This window comes from Plecotus auritus (assembly GCF_963455305.1).
Source record: "Plecotus auritus genome assembly, chromosome: X".
In the NCBI taxonomy this organism is placed as follows: Eukaryota; Metazoa; Chordata; class Mammalia; order Chiroptera; family Vespertilionidae; genus Plecotus; species Plecotus auritus.
This window is the reverse complement of record NC_137784.1, coordinates 127,446,415-127,468,898: the sequence shown is the minus strand read 5'-3', so window position 1 is coordinate 127,468,898 and position 22,484 is coordinate 127,446,415. Positions and strand designations below refer to the sequence as shown.

General features: G+C 41.6%; 1 protein-coding gene across 1 annotated transcript in view; it reads right to left on the bottom strand.

Moving 5' to 3' along the window:
• The window catches only part of AFF2 (ALF transcription elongation factor 2), a gene marked incomplete at its 5' end in the record, with an annotated part of 502,187 nt that overhangs the window by 207,174 nt on the left and 272,529 nt on the right, over positions 1-22,484 (bottom strand). Inside the window, 2 exons of the mRNA XM_080653155.1 lie at positions 10,646-10,697; positions 10,998-11,034. Coding sequence (XP_080509281.1) covers positions 10,646-10,697; positions 10,998-11,034 — 89 coding nt within the window. The remainder of the gene's footprint in view (positions 1-10,645; positions 10,698-10,997; positions 11,035-22,484) is intronic.

The window sequence follows — 22,484 nt, the reverse complement described above, 5'->3', positions numbered from 1 at the left end:
CTTGTAGGTAACTAACCATTTTTCTCTTGCTGCTTTCAAGATTCTCTCTTTGTCTTTTGTCCTTGGCATTTTAATTATGATGTGTCTTGGTGTGGTCCTCTTCAGATTCCTCTTGTATGGGGTTCTGTGCGCTTCCTGAACTTGTAAGTCTATTTCTTTCTCCAGGTAGGGAAAGTTTTCTGTCATTATTTCTTCTAATAGGTTTTCAATATTTTGCTCTCTCTCTTCTTCTGGCACCCCCAAAATTCGGATGTTGGTACGCTTAAAGTTGTCCCAGAGGCTCCTTATACTATCTTCATATTTTTGGATTCTTTTTTCTTTTTGTTTTTCTGGTTGGGTGTTTTTTGTTTCCTCATATTTCAGATCTTTGGTTTGATTCTTGGGGTACATTGCTCTACAGTTGAGTTTCTGTATATTCTTTATTTTAGACAGTGTATGCTTTATTTCTGACTGGTGTTTTTCCATTTTTTTGGCATTCTCATTAAGATCCTTAAAGGTCTCACTAAGTTCCTCAGCGGTTTTTAGAAGATTCTTGAGTAACCTTATAAATGTGGTTCTGAACTCTATGTCGTCCAGTAGTTTGCTTTCCTCCATTTATTTCATTTGTGACATGTTTCTTTGTCTCCGCATTTTGCTGCTTCCCTGTGTTGATGGAGTGGCTTTGAGTGGTAGGTGACCTATAGGCTCCAGTAGCTCAGCCTCCCCAATCACCTGAGGTGGATGCCCTTGGTACACCTCTTTGTGGGCTGAGTGCAAAGTCTTGGTGTAGTTAAGCCTTGATTGCTGTTGGTACACTGGGAGGAATTGACCTCCAGGCCAATTGGCTGTGAGGACCCGCTGTGTCTATAATGGAAGAACTGCTGTGCTGGAGACATGCTTATGGTGCAGGACTTGTTTCAGTGGGGCTTTGGTGCTCACTGAGTCTGCCTCTTGAATGTGTCACTTATGGATGTGAGGAGTTAAAATCTGGTGTCTCACACGGACCACTAGGTACACTGGCTTCTGGATCGCCAATGGGGTGCAGGTCAGCTACGGTCTGAGGCCACCCAGCAGGCGCTACAGCGAGAACTACAATTTTTTCCTCTTTTCTTGGGGTTTGGAGGTTTTGGAGCTGTCTGAACCAGGCTGCAAGTTTGCTATGTTAAGCTGCGATAGGGCAGGCCATTCATATGCTAAAGCCACTGCTTGGAGCTTGGGTGGGTTTGTAGGTTGTGTGGGGTGGTGTCTCAGAGGGTCACTAGGCTAGGGCGTGGCAAACTGCTATGGCTCTGCGTCTCTGACCCACGTCCCCGCATCCCGCGCCCCATCACAGTAAACAATTATTCCTGCGCATAGCAGTACAAGCAAGCCACCCTCACTTTCTGACCCGATGGCAGACAGTCCAGCTTCTCCCCAAAGGAGTCTGGGTCCCTTGTGTCTCCCCAGAAACTGGATTTCAGAGTAATTGGGGGCTTCTCTCCCTTTGGGTTGAAAAAAGCAACGCCTGCCGCCAGTCCAGATCGCGCGCTTCTGTACCTCAGCTTTTCAGCGCTTGTGCACGTCTCAATGCTCTTTTCTCTTTCCTTCTAATTGTAGAACTTCCACTCAGCCAGCTTTCCCATGGTTCTGGGTGATAGATGTTTTGTCTTTTAGTTGTATTTTTGAAATTGTTGTGTGAGGCAGCAGTTTAGGTGTTTACCTACGCCACCATCTTGGATCCTCCTTGTGTCAGTCCTCTTTTTTTCACTTCAATATGGCAAAATTGATATTTTTTGAGCAGGATGTTGTTTGTATCACAGGCCACTGAAATCAACCATATAGAGATCTTATATGGTGGTATAAATTCCTTTCAGTCATAGATCCTTCTGCTTCCCCAAAGGGAGCATCTTACAGGCATGGTGATACAATCTGGCTAAAAGCCCTGAGCTTTCAAATTATAGGACATTTTCCATTTCTACAAATTCTTGCTTACAGAATGTCACATTGGCATGTGCAGTATAACAAGACCTAACTCAGTGACAGTATTCAGATCTAATACTCTTCCTGATCTAAACCAAAATGAGAGAGACCATTGTCATCTCTATTGTGGTTGTCCACTTTGGCTTAACACCAGATTTGTCAGCACTCTGATTGATGAGTCCTCCCTAAGTCCTCTGCCGGCCTGGTCGCCCCATGCAGCCTGCTACTCAGGGCAAGATAACACCTGACTTTAAATCAATAGGGCTATCTCCAAAGTGCCCATAAGTGACTTTTTTTTACAGGTTAAGATCATACCCTCTGAGTGTCCTGTTCTGGCTTTGATACTGTGGCCCTTTTGGCAACTCACTCAATGTCGCTGAATTTTAGTTTCTGTTACTGTAGAATATAATAGAAGTGATTCCTGTGGGCTTGTTGTAAACAGAGAAAGATCCTAGCACATAGTAGGCATTCAATAAATATGAGTTTCGTCATCCCTCACTAAGCCCCCTGCCGGCCTGGTCGCCCCATGCAGGCTGCTGCTCAGGGCAAGATAACACCTGACTTCAAATCAGTAGGGCTATCTCCAAAGTGCCCATAAATGACTTTTTTTTTTTTTTTTTTTTTTTTTTTTTTTGCAGGTTAAGACCATACCCTCCGAGTGTCCTGTTCTGGCTTTGTTACTGTGGCCCTTTGGGCAACTCACTCAATGTCGCTGAATTTTAGTTTCTGTTACTTTAGAATGTAATAGAAGTGATTCCTGTGGGCTTGTTGTAAACAGAGAAAGATCCTAGCACATAGTAAGCATTCGATAAATATGAGTTTGTTGAGGTATCTAAACTTCCCTAATTGTGAGTTCCTTGAGGGGAGGATGTGTGGTGTTTCAAACCTGACTTACCATAGTGCCTTTCTTAGAGCCTTACAAACAATAGGGGCATAATTAATTTTGTTCAAAGAAATGAAAGTGTGAATGAATGAATATAAACATGGATGCAAATCAGGTAGAAGAAATACTTGACTTTTCCCTGAGAGCAAAAGACATGTGCTTCTAATTACAAAGGTGTCTCAAAATCTACAGAATCTTGGGCACATGAAGAACAACACAAAAAATGAAATCTCATCTTCCAAGATTTATGCTACCTGAACAAAAACATCTATGTTTTCAGCCTTTATAATGAAAGTGGAAATCCACAGCTCCCATTGAAGGAGCCCCTGTTTTCAATCTTGGCACCTGTCAAATACCAGCAGTTTCAGTGCTTCTTGTTGTGAACATTCCAAATGCCAATATTGCTTGTTGTCACATTAGCCAATATACAATACTCAAAATAAAACCCTCTTGATGTCTAATTACTCTTCTTAAGAACATCATGCTGATTCATTTCAAACTGTGAATTACCTTTAATTCACAGTTTGAACAGACTGCCAAATTTTGTTTTCTCTGCTCCCAGGTGGCTGTCCCTGATGTGATGGAGAACTTTCAAAAGTATATTAAGTCCTTAGGAAAAGTTGGCAAGCTCTGAGATGCCAGGCAGATTAAAAGCTAGAATTGGTGCACATCTCAGTTTGAAAACCAGAATGGCTGCAACCAGTGAAAGTCACCAAGATTGCCCGTTTATCAGGAGAGTTTAGTCTTGCTTTGATAAACCAAAATGATGAATACCATTTCTAAATTCCAAGTACTAAATCATGTATTCTGATTAAGAATTAATCTGATTAAGAAAATAACAATCATTTCCCCCTTCCTAATTACACAGTCACATTGCAACCAAAATTGCATCTAAGTGGCAGACCAAATATCTATTTAGGGAAGAGTATGTGAAATTGCTAGAGATGTGGATTATTGCTCTGCAATAAGACATTGTAGTTTTCAAATATCAAATCAGAGTCTTAATAGAGTCTTAAAGAAAACACTTTGGATGATGATAAATTTTATAGAAGTACTAGAGGCCCGGTGCATGAAATTCGTGCATGGGAGGGGGCGTCCCCTCAGTCCAGCCTGCACTCGCTCACAATCCGGGACCACTGGCTCCTAACTGCTCACCTGCCTGCCTGCCTGATCACCCTTAACTGCCCCCCCCTGCTGGCCTGGTCACCCCCAACTGCCCCCCCCCATCAGCCTGGGTTGCCCCTTACTGTCCCCCTCTGTTGGCCTGGTTGCCCCTAACTGCCCCCCCCCCCCGCAGGCCTGGTCGCCCCATGCAGCTTGCTGCTCAGTCATTTGGTCAGCCCTCACTAACCCCCCTGCTGGCCTGGTCGCTCCACACAGCCTGCTGCTCAGTTGTTGGGTTGTTCCTCACTAACCACCCTGCAGGCCTGGTTGTCCCATGCAGCCTGCTGCTCAGTCATTTGGTTGGCCCTCACTAACCCCCCTGCTGGCCTGGTCACCCCACACAGCCTGTTCGGTCATTTGTTTGGTTGTTGTGATGGTTGCTTAGGGTTTTATATATATATAGATGGGCAGGATTGTAATGAATGTGAAGAACTTTTTTGAGGGTAAAAAGTTTCAAAATCCATCTAGGAAATAATGTGAGGCTTGTTATTGGTTATAACAAACGGGAAAACATTCTGATAATCTTTCTATTCTCAATGGTAATGAAATCTTCAGACCACATAGAGAAAAGTTTAGAAATAATGCTTTATTTGAAGAAATTTTGACTTGATTTTGTATCATCTAAAACAATGAGGTATAAATTCTTATGGGACTCCTTTCCACCAACTTCATCTCTACAAATCCATTTGAAGATTGTCTCCATTTTTAAAAGGTTAAATATGGTGTACCAAATCCCTGAACCCATCAGATCCCATGAGGAAGGGCAGCCTGGTGGGAAGAGAGATGGCTTTGAGCCTATACAGCTTTCAGCCTGCTTTCAAGTTTTCCCATCAGGGAGCAATGTAACTTACTTGGTCCTTCTGTGTTCTCATAGCCAAAATGTGTATGGTCAGTTTGTCTTCCCACTGGACTATGCACATTTCATATGGAGGGGCTGTATTCTAGCTTCCATTTTCTCATCTGTAAAATGGAAATCATTTGAAGTCCCTCCAGGATGGCTTGCAAGTGTAATAGGATGAGGCATATAAAAGTACCTGGCATGGACCTTGGGCATAGACTGGCACATGTGCTGAATAGAACAATGATTATTGTATGAGACTTCCGGCATTCCTGTAGTAGTATAATTTCTTTATTCCTAACTAGTGTTCCAAGGATTTGTTCAGGTAGTGTGCATACTCATCACCCACAAGTAAACTAAAGCTGGCTACAACTAGTCTGTTTCCATTAAACCTTTCATCAGTTCTCTGGGTCAATGACTGGGATTTCAAACCTGTCGCTAATACCATAAGTGGAGGAACTGGTTTTATGGCGATGAAAGAACATACACCTTTATATTGGGCATTTATGGGAACTCTAGGCATTCTCAACAACATAACTTAAAACACAGGATTTGCTTGATTAAAAGGGTGTCTGGATGGTTTCCAACTGGACAGAGTCCAGATGCTAACAACCAAGTGTAACTAAAGAACTGGTTATTTGGAGCAGCCATCTTTTTAATAGCACTCACAAAATTAACTGAAATAAAGGGTTGACTAGATGGATACCTATGAGTTCATGGATGTTGTCTGAAAATGTCTCAGGGCCACCAAATATATTTTATCTGTTCTTATTTAGGACTAGAGGCCCGGTGCACGAAATTCGTGCACTCAGAGGGAGGGGATCCCTCAGCCCAGATTGCAAGAGGGGACAGGCCAGGCTGAGGGACCCCACCAGTGCATGATCAGGGCCAGGGAGGGACACAGGAGGTTCACCAGCCAGGGAGAGACCATGGGAGGGCTCCAGGGCATGTCTGGCCCATCTCACTCAGTCCCAATCAGCGAGAACCCAGTAGCAAGCTCACCTACCAGTCAGAGTGTCCGCCCCCCTGGTGGTCAGTGCACATCATAGCAACTGGTCAACCTGTCAACTGTCTGCCCCCTGGTGGTCAGTGCACATCATAGTAAGCAGTTGAGCAGCCTTAGCATACCATTAGCATATTACGCTTTGATTGGTTGAACAGGTGACTGGATGACTGGACACTTAGCATATTAGGCTTTTATTATATAGGACTAGAGGCCCAGTGCATGAAATTCGTGCACGGGGGAGGGGTGTCCCTCAACCCAGCCTGCACCCTCTCCGATCTGGGACCCCTCGAGGGATAACCGACTGCCCGTTTAGGGCAGTGGGATCGGGCCTAAACAGGCAGTCGGACATCCCTCTCACAATCCAGGACTGCTGACTCCCAACTGCTCGCCTGCCTGCTTTCCTGAGTGCCCCTAACCGCTTCTGCCTGCCAGCCTGATTCCCCCCTAACCACTCCCCTGCCAGCCTGTTTGCCCCTAACTGCCCTCCCCTGCAGGCCTGGTCACCCCTAACTGCCCTCCCCTGCAGGCCTGGTCCCCCTCAACTGCTCTCCCCTGCAGGCCTGGGTCCCCCAACTGCCCTCCCCTGCAGGCCTGAGTCCCTCCCAACTGCCTTTCCCTGCAGGCCTTGTCGCCTCCAACTTCACTCCTCTGCCGGCATGGTCACCCCTAACTGCCCTCCCCTGCAGGCCTGGTCCCTCCCAACTGCTGTCCCTTGCTGGCCATCTTGTGGTGGCCATCTTGTGTCCACATGCGGGCAGCCATCTTGTGTGTTGGAGTGATGGTCAATCTGCATATTACTCTTTTATTAGATAGGATAGAGGCCTGGTGCACGGGTGGGGGCCAGCTGGTTTGCCCTGAAGGGTGTCCCGGATCAGGGTGGGGGTTCCCTTGGGGTGTGGGGCGGCCTGGGCGAGGGGCCTGTGGTGGTTTGCAGGCCGGCCACGCCCCCTGGTGACCCAAGCGGAGGCCCTGGTATCTGGGATTTATTTATCTTCTACAATTGAAACTTTGTAGACTGGAGCGGAGCCAAGCCTTCTGCTTGCTCCGTGGCTGCTGCCATTTCTGTTTGGATTTATGTATCTTCTATCATTGAAACTTTGTAGCCTTAAGCGGAGGCCTGGGACTGCCAGGGTGTGCGGAAAGCTTGGCTTCCTCCATCACCATGGGCAACCCTAGCCTCCTGCTCTTTCCAGCTCTGTGGCTGCTGCCATTTCTGTTTTGGTTTATGTATCTTCTATCATTGAAACTTTGTAGCCTTGAGTGGAGGCCTAGGCCGGCAAGGGCAGGTGGAAAGCTTGGCTTCCTCCATTGCCCGGGAAACCCAAGCCTCCTTCCTGCTCTCTGTGGCTGTAGCCATCTTGGTTGGGTTTATTTGCATATTCACTCCTGATTGGTTGGTGGGCGTGTCTTGTGGGCGTGTCTTGTGGGTGTATCAGAGTGATGGTTAATTTGCATATTACTCTTTTATTAGATAGGATGACTCATAAAATTTCCAACTAGGTGATGTATTTTTATAAAGCCACTGTATTGATGTGATATTATTATCAACTAGATGAAGCAATCCAACTCAAGAAATTCAAGTTCTTTGGGTTTGGTTTAAGTTTTATCCTTCATCATTCCTTTATGGCTTCATTAAGAAACTAGAAAGTAATACAATAGCTGATATGTCCATTTAATCCCTGAATCTTGTAACTGAAATATATGGCTCTTTTAGAATCAGAACAAGCATGGTATTAATATATAAATATACAACTCTACAGTCTGGGAAATATAATTTGACCTTCATAAGCCCATGCTCCACCATCTTTTTGTGGACAGAGACCTTTTTATAAGGAGGTTAGGAACTCAGATTTGGAAGGCCTGGCTGAATAAGGCCTGTTCCAAGATTATAATACAACCCAGACTCATATAAGCTGAGGAAATAAAAATCTGTTAGCTCTTCTTTCCTGTAAAAAATTGTTAAAGGTTAAAGTTAAATGCACTTTTATGTTGTTAAGTTTAATTTCTAAAGAGTATGACTATCTATACTTGAATTCTGACAAGTGTTTGTATGTGTACCTGCATGTGTAGACTCACGCAAATTAATTTGCTTAAATTTACCTTAATGGGCTCTATCTTTATACTTTGAAATAAAAATAAATTCCCCTGTGATTTAAACTGATATGTTCTGAATACTAGGTCAGTGTTTTCCCCCCAATACCGTATCTGTTCAAACCCAGGTCTTGAAACTCCCCCAGTCCAATGCTTTTGCCTCATGGGCAGTGAGAATCCCAGTTGGACTAGGTAGGATGCTAACCCATGAATGGACACCCCACCCCATAAAATGTACTGTGTGTCAATGTAGTACACTGAGCATAAGAAAGACCCAGTTCTCCAAAAGGCCCAGAGAGAGCAGTGGCTGTAAAGAACACAGAGTAAGCCTTGCTGGTTCTTAGCTTGCACTCAGGGAAATTTGGGCCAGTGTTTTCAGACCTGGTACCCACACATTCAGTGCTGATAAACAATCCAGGCTCAAATGTAAGATCTGCAATTTTATAACCAGGGAAAAGAGGCGAAGATGAGAGGAAGTAATAAAGCACACCAGTAATTAAGGAATTTTATTTTACAAGAATCATCTATTTCTACTGCAGTAAGTGGCAGGAGTATATCCAGGATATTTACTGATTATGGGAAGGTGTTTCTCCTGTAGCAGGGCCTACTTAGGGGTTGCTTCCAAACAAGCTGCAGCCATCAACAATCCGTCTACACTCACAATGTTGTTAGTTTCCAAATAGAAAATATTAGAAGATGGCTTAAATAGCACACTGTACTAAAATATGGGAAAATGAGTAATAGCTAAGCTGAAAAAAATTGGGAAGCTAAAAGTCAAAATAATTCTTATAATAATTTTTATCTATTCCATACCCTATAATACAAAAAGAACTTACTTCAGTTGAAGTCTGATGCACAATACTTGGACTTTAGACCAGGCAGCTAAACAGAGAGCAAGCAGCTCATTGATAAAATGGACCCAGTGTCTTCTAATTTTATTGATGCTTCCTATAGAAAACCTTGGACCTATTGAATGCAGTATATACCCTGTGCTATGAAGTGCTATTCTTGGAAATGCAGCCTCAAACTATAAACCATGACTCATGAGTTTATTTCTGTTAGTCACAAACTATTGAAATAATGGCATTTTAGGGTCAATATGGAAATCAACATATTTCACAGTGGGAGCCTAATACTCTTGCTTTAGATCATTTTATAATGGGAAAATATTTTTATATTTTTCATGTTTACAAATCTACATTGATTTCTCAAATCTCAAGTGCACACACAGGTGTGTGTGTGTGTTTGTGTGTGCAAATTTTATTGATTTTAGTGGGAATGGGGCAAAGTAGGAGGATAAAATCTATTGTTTATTAGCACAACAAGGGGGAGGGCAATTAAAAATGTGATTAAGGTAAAATGAACACAATCAAAGATGATTTTGATTTCTATGTTTCTATATAATTTGGTCTTTAAGTCAGGATAATGGTTTTTTATTCCCCCCCCTTATTTTTCCCTCACTTCTTTAAATAGAGAATTCTTGGTTGTTAAAACTGAACTTTGAATTAGAGGGCACAGTATAGAAGGCCAGAAAACAAAATAAGAGAATGGGTGATGGGGTTAAGGCTTTGGGTGCTTTGCTGCTAAACAGAACCAAGAACATGGAAATGGTACTGACTTTCTCTGAGCCTCAGTCTATTTGGAAATCATTCCAAATTGTTTTATGCAATTATTTGTGATCTTCCAAAAGGTGATCTATTCATTTCAAGTGTGCTGTTAGGCCACTGGTACATCATAAATTATTTCATTTTGAAAATTTTCAAGTATGTGACTATTACTCACATTGAAAAGTCAACTCCTATTTTCTATTATTAGGAATAAAAGGAGTTGTGAGACAAATACTCCCTTGATATATTCAAATAGATGTTACAAAATCTACAATAGTTAATCTGAGAAAACTGGTTTCTCCATATCCCTCCTTCAGTTAACATTAATAAAAAATGAAGACAGTACTGAGTGAATTTCAGGGCTCTGGCTTCTGAACTTCAACCTATTACCATGTAATCTCTTATTCTATCTCTTCCTGACTGTCTTTGTTTGGCTTTAACATACAGTCTCCATATGACCTACAAATGGTGAATTCTCAGGATGAATGGCCATAGCAACCCACTCAACATGTCATGCCTAATCATGGCTGCTCAGAGGTGTCCTTTCTCCATCAATATGCTGAATATTGCATATACTTTCTGTAGCTGACATTACACAATGCTCAAACAACTAGTCAAGAGTCATGGTTGTTTTCATAACCCAAGTATTTACCCAGCCTGTGTCTATATCATTAGAGGGTCTAATGGTGATATCACTCATTTTTAAAAAAAAATATATTTTATTGATATTTTACAGAGAGGAAGGTAGAGGGATAGAGAGCTAGAAACATCGATGAGAGAGAAACATTGATCAGCTGCCTCCTGCACACCTCCCACTGGGGATGTGCCTGCAACCAAGGTACATACCCTTGACTGGATTCGAACCCGGGACCCTTCAGTCCGCAGGCCGACACTCTATCCACTGAGCCAAACCGGTTTCGGCGATATCACTCATTTTTACTGTTACTTGCTTATCATGGTAAATCTCATTCTCACCTCTAACCAAACACCATATTATTATGAGCCAAAGTTCATATTTTCAAGGAGCAGAAGAGAGAAAAAGATTCACTTAGCAATGAGGCATCATTTCATTGCCAAATGTCCCTGAAGAAGCCTATTTTGGAAACCCAAGTACTCACGACTTGAGCGATACTGACTTTGTAGAAGCTCTGCTGGTTGGGTCATTCCACTCTGAAAAGAAAGGGCACATATAATTACTATCCATGTTTTCTACTGTCAAATGATTATTCTGAATTAAATTGGTCTTCAAACATGCAGCCCTTCCAGTTATACTTTTTCAGAGCATCCTTCCATTAATAAAAGATGAAAAAAGAAACAAATTGGATATATCACAATATGACTTTTGTTATTGTTACTTTATATTTCAATGACATTAGGTAGAAAAGAGAAGAGGGAGAGGGAGGTGAGGGCATGAAGTTTGGAATAAGACTTTTTAAAAAAAAACAACAACAAAAAAAAAACAACACCTACTTTGTAAGGTAAATCCTGGAGTCAGATGTTGAGATTCCTATAAGGAAGAACACATACAATTCAAACATTAGTTAAATGAATCAAAGGTAACAAAAGACATACCTCTTATTGATGAAGATATAACTTGAGTAATGTTTTGAATAGGAAACCACTGTTCACAATTCCATTAATTAGGCATCTGTCTATAGCTCTACTTGAAGGATAAACATTTAACAGGCAAATCTGCTGCAACATGATCATAACTACCTTTTTCTCAGAATTATATCAGACTGGTATCTATTGGAAATCTGTGTAACAAATGACCTCCATGTGTGAAATTCACTGAGCTAGGCAATGATGCTTCGAGGAAGCAAAGAGAACTTAGTTTAGACAAATAATTATAATTTTGTAGAAGTATAAACAAGATTATAATTAACAGATTTGCTAATTGTTCCATTTTATAGAAACAGCTCAAATTTTCTACCTTAACTGTGGCACATATGCAATAGATGTACCTCATTTTCATGAGAGAAGTGTTATTAACACTTCATTACAAATTTGGTGAAGTATAGGAAGCAATTTGAAATATGGTCGTGTAGCACATTATTAAATGGGTTTAAATTTGACTTGAAAGTCTCCCTACACACAATTCACTGTTTTTGACAAATCAGTATTTGCACACATCAGGCTTTCTGGGAGTGTGGCACATCTGTATGGACCCTGAAAAAACTTGCAGGCAGAAGCACTACAATGATGTACAGGGCACACACAGCCCCTCATGGATAGTAAAGAAAATTTCGACTGAAAAGCAAATATTCCAAAACTGGAGACAATGAATTCCAGTAAATAAAAGAATAAGTTACAGCAATCAGTACTGCAATTAATATACTCTTTAAGTCTAATCTTGCCACACTATAGAGTAAAAATAGGATCACAGCATACTTTATATTTAAGGTAAGTGAACAAGAATGATAACATTGTGCTTTAATAAAAAGTGAACTTTTCAGTCTACTTAGCATGATTCTATTGCCCAAGAGGATTATCTTCTGGCAAAATCAGCACTCCAGAAGACTACCATAAAATGTCCATAAGATATTGAAAAGGCCTCTCAACTTAAGAGCTGTTCTGTTGAAAAGTTTCTGTACCTTTGCTGATAGAGAATTGACTTTTGATAAAGAACTCTAACAAGCTTGCCTATTTGATTCCCACTACTTAGCAAATCATAGATGACGAGAAAGCAGAAACATTTTTAGAGGCACAATCACTAGGAACACTGAGACATGAAAACTGACAGAACAGAGAGCCAAAGAAAATGACACAGAAAATTCAGAACTTAAAGAGCATAAGAATCTATGGTCTTTTAATATAGAGCCAAGAATTCCTATCCATCTTAATAGCTCCTAAGGGCACAATTACAGCATCCTATCTAATAAAGAGGGAATATGCTAATTAACCATCACTCCATCACAAAGATGGCTATACCCACAGCTGAGGCCAAGTTCCCATAAGGAGCCTTAACGAGCAATCAGCAGGGACTTGAGGCTATGCCCTCCCCCACCCCCGTGGGGCTTGACAGGGGACCTCAGGCTGCGCCTCCCACCTTGGCACCAGGCCAGGGGACCTAAGGCCACGCCCCCCCGCCCGGCAGGGCTTGATGGGGAACCTCAAGGTGTGCTTCCCATCCTGGTGCTGGGCTTGGGGACCTCAGGCTGCTCCCCCTGCCCCAGCACTAGGCTGGGGGACCTCAGGCCGCACTCCCCACCAGGTGAGGCTTGACAGGGAACTTCAGGCTGTGCCCCCCACCCCAGTACCAGGCCAGGGGACCTCAGGCTGCACCCCCCGCCCCAGCACTAGGCCAGGGGACCTGAGGCTGTGCCCTCCTGCCTGGCTGGGCTTGACAGGGGACCTCAGGCCATGCTCCCCACCCAGCAGGGCTTGACGGGGGACCTCAAGGTGCACCCCCAGTGCCGGGTCGGGGGAACTCAGGCTGTGCCCCCTGCCCAGCGGGACTTGACAGGGGACCTAAGGCTGTGCCCTCCTCCTGGTGCCGGGCCAGAGGACCTGAGGCTGGGCACCCCTGCCTGGCGGGGCTTGACGGGAAACCTCAGGCCATGCACCCCACCCAGCGGGGCTTGACAGGGGATCTCAGGCCATGTCCCACACCTGGCAGGGCTTGACGGGGGACCTCAAGGCATGCCCCCACCCTGGTCTGGGCTGGGGGCCTTCAGGCCACGTCCCCCGTCCTGGCGCCAGGCCAGGGGACCTGAGGCTACGTCCACTTCCCGGCGGGGCTTGACAAGGGTGGGAATGGCCGGGTCTGGATCTAGCCCAATGGGGGGGTGGGCGGCCGGGTCTGGATCTCATGTGATTTTGAGGAGAATGTGGGTGGGCGGGGACTTGACTCTGGGTCCCGTGGTGTGGCCCAGACTCTGACAGGAAGAAGGTTTTCATATATATTTTACTAATTTTCTTTCATCTCTGACACTTCTATTATAGAAAGGGCAAATAGAAATATTAAATTATTTCCTCTAATTAATCCCCTTTTAATGTGCACGAATTTCATGCACCAGGCCACTAGTAGTATAATATTATAGCATAGTACAATAACTAGTGCTCATAATAATGTCTAAGTTATCAAGAAAGACTAAAGCATGTTCAGTATAATTTTTATAAAAAGTCAGAAAAATAGGGGGAGAAAAATGGCGGCTGAATAGACAGACGTGTTCCCAGCCTTGTCCCGGAGCAGAAAGAAAGAACAGCTGAGGGTCGCACTAGGAGTGTTTGTTGGCAAGTTGGGGGACAGCTGAACTCCAGAAGAAGGTGGGAGACTGCTAGACGGGGTTCCCCTGACCTGGCAGCTCCCACTGCGGCTGGGTCCCCTCCCGGAGCTGCGGGCTTGGACATGGAGTCTGCGCCATCTGGAACCGGAAAGTGGAGCTTATCGGAAGCCTGAGAATCCACAACTGCGGCACCCACGGAACAGCTGCGAGCCCCAGAACAACGCTCTTCAATTGGCGAAAACACACGGGTTCAGAGGAGCTCTACACTCCACCACGGAAAGGTCAGATTTCGCCTGGGATAAGGTGAGGTCTCTGGTCCCAGCGCTAGAGAGGAACGCGTGTTTTGCGGGAGCTGGAGGACCAGGGAAGTCTGTGCCTAGAAAAATCCGTGGCTGTTGGGGCTGGCGTGATCTGTGAATGTGGAAGGGGGTCCTCAGAGCTGCTAACAGAAGGGCTCTCTAAAAAGCAACCCATTTTGATCTGAAGTGCAGGGACACCCTAAGAATTTCAGGGGTGTGCTAGACTTACGCGCAGCCACGGAGTGCACACACTGGGCTTTTTCCTCTTGAAATTCTTGCTTCTGATTACTAAGCCCAATTCATAGGTTCACCCAGTTGGGGACACCCTGGGAGACTGCAGGGGAAAGTTGTTTTTCTGGAACCTGGGGATTGGAGCGGGGAGTGACCATCGGAGAGCCAGCTCTGAGGCAGCCCACTCCCACAAACCGGTAGTGAGTGCCACAGGGAAAGAAGGCTCTAACACTCCCTAGAGAGGCCATAGATAAACCCGGAAGTCAATCCAGAAACACTGCCACCCAGGGGCTGAATCACAAATTGACTCTTGTGTAATCAAAAATAAAGGAATACGAATTAAGACACACCGCCTGCTTAAAATCAGGACTGGCTTACATCACTGAAGAGCAGTGGAACGCAGGGAACTGCAATACTGTCCGGACTGAGAAACAGGCGTGCCAAACAGAACAACAGAGGAAGTGAATGACCTTCACTACTCCACATTTTATTTTTATTTTTTATTTTTTTATTTTCATTTTTTGCATCTTTTACTCAAGAAACTAATTTTTTTCTTCACTTGATTTTACCTTTTTAATTATTACATTTTTATTTTCAATCCGTATTATTACTACTGCTATTTTATCTTTTTTTAAATTTTTTTTAAGTGTCATTTTATTTTCTCTTCATTTTGTTTTGGGATTAATGTTCTACATTCTATTTTTATCTTTCCTTTAGCATCATTTTACTCTATCTCAAATCTACCTTTATCCCATCACTCTCTTCCTCACTTTTCCCTTTTCAGTGTCCTGTTTATCTTACCCCTTTCCTGCTTTAGTTTTTCCCTATTCTTTCTGTTTACCCCCTTTTAAAATTTCACCCTACTTATATATCTAATCTCCAATCCCCTGCTCCAAGTCCATACACACCTCTCTCTTCGCTGTCTTAACTATCCAAAAAATTGTTTTTCTCTCTGTCCTTTTGTGGTTGTTCGCTTGAATGTAGATTATATCGAATTTTTATGCTTTTTTGTGAGATTGTTTTGCTTATTCTTCTTTTGTTTATTTTTTTGTTTGTTTAGTGCTTCTGTTTTCCCTTGCCTCACTCAATATTAGTTGGTGTTGTAGTTTGTATTAATCCCCAGGTACTTGTTGCTGGCATTTGCTGGGATAAGTGATTGTTCTATTGGAGTTTTATCCCCAATATATATAGTCTGTTTCCCTTTCTCTCTTAGTCTCTTTCTTGTCTCTCTTACTTTTTTTCTTCTTTTTTTCCCTTTTCCCAATTTCATTTTGACACCCCTTTTTTTTTCTTCTTCTTCTTTCTTTCTTTTTCCTCTTCTTCCTTCTCTACAATCCCCTAATTTGCCTTTCTCTGGTGGTCACCTTTATTGGAGGTTATTAATATTGTGAATACATTTCTGTTCAGTGCCTTGTGTGTTGTACCTGGTAGTGCTGTATTTTGTGCCTTTAAATCGACGCAGGAGAGAGAGAACTACATAACCAGACACCCAGAGAAGAGAGACCATGGGGAGACAAAGACACAGCCCGCATATGAAAGAAAAGCAGGCATCACCAGAAAAGGAAGTAAACGAAATGGAAGCAAGCAACCTTCCAGAAAAATAATTCAGAAAAATGGTCATAAGGTGGCTGAAAAGAATGGAAGACAAATTCGACAATATGAGCAAGAACCAAGAGGAAATGAAGAAGAACCAAGAAGAAATGAAAAATGACATCGCTGCTGTAAAGAACTCAATAGAAAGCATCAAGAGTACACTAGAAGAAGCAGAGGACCGCATCAGTGAGCTAGAAGACAAGATGGGAAAAAATACCCAAGTAGAGCAACTTCTAGAAAAAAAAAATTAAAAGGCAGGAGGAGAGCCTAAGGGAACTTTGGGACAACACGAAACAAAACAACATCCGCATAATAGGGGTTCCAGAAGGAAAGGAAGCTGAGCAAGGAATAGTAAACCTCTTTGAAGAAATAATGACAGAAAATTTCCCTGATATAGAGAAGAAAAAACCCACACAAATCCAAGAAGCTCACAGAGTCCCAAGCAAAATGAACCCCAAAAGACCGACGCCAAGGCACATTATAATTAAATTGGCAAACACCAACGACAAAGTAAGAATCTTAAAAGCGGCCAGAGAGAGACAGAAAGTTACATACAAAGGAACCCCCATCAGACTAGCAACTGATTTCTCAACAGAAACTCATCAGGCCAGAAGGGAATGGAATGAAATATACAAAGTCATGCAAAGGAAGGGTCTGAATCCAAGAATTCTGTACCCAGAAAGGCTGTCAATCAAAATTGAAGGTGAAATCAGGAGCTTCACAGACAAAAAAGGACTAAGGGAATTTACTACCACCAAACCAGCAATGCAAGAAATGCTAAAGGGTCTGCTGTAAAAAAAAAAAAAAAGAAATAGGAAGCGAAGAAGGAACACAGGTGTAAAGAATAGGAATGGCGACAAACAAGTACCTATCAATAATAACTTTAAATGTAAACGGATTAAATGCCCCAATCAAAAGACATAGGGTAATGGATTGGATAAGAAAACATGACCCATATATCTGCTGTCTACAAGAAACCCACCTCAGAAAAAAAGACGCACACAGACTGAGGGTGAAGGGATGGAAAAAGGTTTTTCAGGCAAATGGAAATGAAAAAAAAGCTGGGGTAGCAATACTTATATCTGACAAATTAGATCTCAAACTGAAGGACATAACAAGAGATAAGGAAGGCCACTTCATAATACTAAAGGGAGCAATCCAACAAGAAGAAATAACTCTGGTAAACATATATGCACCCAATACAGGAGCACCCAAATACATAAAAAAACTCCTGGAGGATATCAAGGGAGAGATTTACAGCAATACAATCATAGTAGGAGACTTTAATACCCCACTATCACCATTGGACAAATCCTCTAAACAAAAAATCAGCAAAGAAACATCAATCCTAAATGACTCACTAGACCAGATGGAATTAATTGACATCTTCAGAACATTTCACCCCAAAGCCACAGAATATACATTCTTCTCAAGTGCACATGGGTCATTTTCAAAGATAGACCATATGTTGGGACATAGGCAAAGTCTCTTCAAATTCAAGAAGATAGAAATCATATCAAGCATCTTCTCAGACCACAGTGGCATAAAACTGGAAATCAACTACAATAAAAACAACCCAAAGAAATCAAACACATGGAGACTAAACAGCATGCTATTAAACCATGACTGGGTTACCAGAGAGATCAAAGAAGAAATAGAAAACATCATGACAACAAATGACAATGAAAACACTACAATCCAAAATCTATGGGACACAGCGAAAGCAGTCTTGAGAGGGAAGTTCATAGCTCTACAAGCCTACTGCAAAAAACAAGAAACAGGGGTAATAAATTACCTAACCCAACAACTCAAAGAGTTAGAAAAAGAGCAACAAGAAAAGCCCAGTGTAAGCAGAAGGAAGGAAATAATAAAGATCAGAGCACAGATAAACGACATAGAGACCAAAGAAACAATACAAAAGATCAACGAAACCAAGAGATGGTTCTTTGAAAGGATAAACAAGATTGATGAACCTCTAGCCAGGCTCACCAAGAAGCAAAGAGAGAGGACCCAAATAAACAAAATCAGAAATGAAAGAGGTGAAATAACAACAGATCCCGCCGAAATACAAAGGATTGTTAAAAAATACTATGAACAACTCTATTCCAACAAACTGGACAACCTGGAGGAAATGGACATATTCCTAGAAAAATATAACCTTCCAAAACTCAATCAGGAAGAATCTAAACAGCTCAATATGCCAGTAACTATGGAAGAAATTGAAGCAGTCATCAAAGAGCTTCCGGCAAACAAAGCCCGGGGCCAGACGGCTTCACAGGAGAGTTTTACCAAACATTCAAGGAAGAACTAAAACCTATCCTCCTCAGACTATTCCAAAAAATTCAAGAGGAAGGAACACTTCCAAGCTCCTTCTATGAAGCCAGCATCACCCTAATACCAAAACCAGATAAAGACAACACAATGAAAGAGAATTACAGGCCAATATCCCTCATGAATGTAGATGCCAAAATCCTCAACAAAATTCTAGCAAATCGGATCCAGCAGTACATCAGAAAGATCATACACCATGACCAAGTAGGGTTTATCCCAGGAATGCAAGGATGGTTCAATATCCGAAAATCAATAAATGTGATACATCACATAAACAAATTGAAAGATAAAAATCACATAGTCATATCAATTGATGCAGAAAAAGCATTTGACAAAATCCAACACCCTTTCTTGATAAAAACTCTCAACAAGGTGGGAATAGAAGGATCATACCTCAACATAATAAAAGCTATATATGATAAACCCACAGCCAACATCATACTCAATGGGCAAAAATTAAAACCATTTCCCCTAAGAACAGGAACAAGACAAGGATGCCCACTCTCACCACTCCTGTTTGACATAGTACTGGAAGTATTAGCCATTGCAATTAGACAAGAAGAAGAAATAAAAGGCATCCAAATTGGAAAAGAAGAAGTAAAGCTGTCCTTATTTGCAGATGACATGATATTGTACATAAAAAATCCGAAAGACTCTATCAAAAAACTAACAGACTTAATAAATGAATTCGGCAAGGTAGCAGGATACAAAATTAACGCCAAGAAATCTATGGCATTTCTATACACCAACAGTGAACTTACAGAAAGAGAGACTAAAGAAGCAATCCCATTTTCCATCGCACCAAAAATATTAAGATACTTAGGAATAAACCTAACCAAGGAGGTAAAAGACCTATATGCGGAAAACTACAGGACACTGAAAAAAGAGATAGAGGAAGATGTAAACAGATGGAAGAACATACCATGTTCATGGATTGGTAGAATCAACATCATCAAAATGTCCATACTACCCAAAGCAATCTATAGATTCAATGCACTCCCCATTAAAATACCAACAGCATATTTCACAGACCTAGAAAGAACTCTCCAAAAATTCATCTGGAATAAAAAAAGACCCCGAATAGCCACAGCAATCCTGAGAAAGAAGAATAAAGTAGGAGGGATCTCAATACCAGATTTCAAGCTGTATTACAAAGCCACTGTCCTCAAAACAGTCTGGTACTGGCACAAGAACAGACATATAGATCAATGGAATAAAATAGAGAATCCAGATATCGACCCAAACCAATATGCGCAATTAATATTTGACAAAGGAGGCATGTGCATACAATGGAGTCAAGACAGTCTCTTCAATAAATGGTGTTGGGAAAATTGGACAGATACATGCAAAAAAATGAAACTAGATCACCAACTTAAACCATACACAAAAATAAACTCAAAATGGATACAGGACTTAAATATAAGACTGGAAACCATAAAAATACTAGAGGAATCCACAGGCAGCAAAATCTCAGACATATGCCAAAAGAACTTTTTCACTGATACTGCCCCTAGGGCAATGGAAGCCAAAGAGAAAATAAACATATGGGACTACATCAAAATAAAAAGCTTTTGCACAGCAAAAGAAACCATCAACAAAATAACAAGAAACCCCACTGTATGGGAGAACATATTTGCAAATGGTATCACTGATAAAGGTTTAATTTCCAACATCTACAGGCAGCTTATACAACTTAATAAAAGGAAGATAAATGATCCAATAAAAAAATGGGCAACGGACCTAAATAGAATCTTTTCGAAAGAAGACAGAAAGAAGGCCAAGAGACACATGAAAACATGCTCAAAGTCACTTATTATCCGAGAGATGCAAATCAAAACGACAATGCGATACCATCTCACACCTGTCAGAATGGCTATCATCAACAAATCAACAAACGACAAGTGTTGGCGAGGATGCGGAGAAAAAGGAACCCTCATGCACTGCTGGTGGGAATGCAGACTGGTGCAGCCACTGTGGAGAACAGTATGGAGTTTCCTCAAAAAACTGAAAATGGAACTCCCATTTGACCCAGTAATCCCACTCCTAGGAATATATCCTAAGAAACTAGAAACACCAATCAGAAAGGATATATGCACCCCTATGTTCATAGCAGCACAACTTACAATAGCTAAGATTTGGAAACAGCCTAGGTGCCCGTCAGCAGATGACTGGATCAGAAAACTATGGTACATCTACACAATGGAATACTATGCTGCCATAAAAAAGAAGGAATTACTACCATTTGTAGACACCTGGATGGAATTAGAGAACATTATGCTAAGTGAAATAAGCCAGTCAATGAAAGAAAAATACCACATGATCTCACTCATTTAGAGATAATGAAAAACATTATAAACTGATGAACCAAAAGATAGTTACAGAGGCAGTAAAGCATCAAACAGAGTGTCTAATTACAGCGGTAAGGTTAGGGAGAGGTGGGGGAAATAAGAGATCAACTGAAGGACTTGTATGCATGCATATAAGAGTAACCAATGGATGCAAAACATTGGGGGGTGAGGGCAGGTATGGGAGTGGGGTGGGGGGGGGCAATGGTAAGATATGTACACATATAATACCTTAATAAAAATTTGAAAAAAAATAAATAAAATAAAAAAATAAAATAAATAAATAAAAAGTCAGAAAAATACTAATTACATTTCAAAATGATACCTATTACATAATTAATATGAAAGGATAATCTTTAGTAATCCAAGAATTTCAATTATCTAGAACACCTCATTCCCCAGAGGGACAAATAAATGAGTGGTTAACCATTTATATGTTTTAACTATATACCGATAATTCTACCTGTTATGGTTTTAAAGGGATTTCATTACAATTGTATAGGGCAATTTTGATCTTGTATATGTTTAGGAATCAAATGAAAGGTTCCAAAGTCAAATAAACCAAAGTATCTGACTAGAGAGTTAAACGTGCAGCCAGTGTTTTTTACTGGTCCCAGAAATCTGGACAGAATTTTTAACCTTCATCCAAGTATTTTACACATTAGACTCAAACAATCAGTTGTGCAGGGCAGCAGGGCAGTAATGCATGAAACAAATTGGAGACTTACATTAGGTATTTACTAAACTTGAGTCACTGGTGTTATGTATTCTTGACACAGTTGTTAATGTTAAGCTAGGTAAGACTTTTCAAAACCACAATTCCAAATGAATAAAACACTTTTGGATATTATCCAACTTACTTTACATACATATCCAATCCCAATTAGAAATAGCTTGGTCATGGAAAGCATCTACATTGTTCATGCAATATTTAAAAAAAAATATTTTAAATGATTTTATAGAGAGGAAGGGAGAAGGAGAGAGAGAGAAACATCTATGTGAAAGCCAAACATTAATCAGCTGCCTCCCACATGCCCCGGGAACCTAGTCTGCAACCCAGGCATGTGCCCTGACCAGGAATGAACTGAGCCACACTAACCAGGGCTTTTTAATTTTTATTTATTGATTTGAGAGAGAGAGAGAGAGAGAGGGAGAGAGAGAGAGAGAGAGAGAGAGAGAGAGAGAGAGAGAGAGAGAGAGAAAGAGAGAGATCTGTTTGTTGTTCCACTTATTTTTAAAAATATTTTTAATTGACTTCAGAGAGGAAGGGAGAGGGAGGGAGAGAGATAGAAACATCATTGATGAGAGAGACACATCAATTGGTTGCCTCCTGCATGCACCCTGACCAAGGCCAGGGATGGAGCCTGCAACCGAGGTACGTGCCCTTGACCAGAATCGAACCCAGGACCCTTCAGTTCATGGGCCAACACTCTATCCACTGAGCGAAACTGGCCAGGGTTGCTGTTTCACTTATTTATGCATTCATTGGTTGATTCCTGTATGTTCCCTGACCAGGATTGAACCTGCAATCTTGACATATTGGGACAGGAATCTAACCAACTGAGCAAATTAGCTACCTGGTCATGGCATATGTAATAATTGTTGATGCATGTAATACAAACTTTCAAAAAAAAATGCCTTACTTTGACCTGTGAATTTTTTTCATAGACATGTCATATAGGTAATTATAGTATAGAATATAATGATGCAAAATTGTTTTCACAAAGTCACGTGAGGTTATCTTAAATAATTAATATCTTTAATGATAATCCTATAATCACAGGCTCCAAGAGAATCTTGATTCCAGAGCATGGGGCAGAAAACCTTTCTTGTAAAGGGCCAGATAGTAAATATGTTAGGCTTTAGGAGGCAGAGAGTCTCTGTCATAACTATTCAACTCTGTCATTCTAGTGTGAAAGCAGTGGTAGA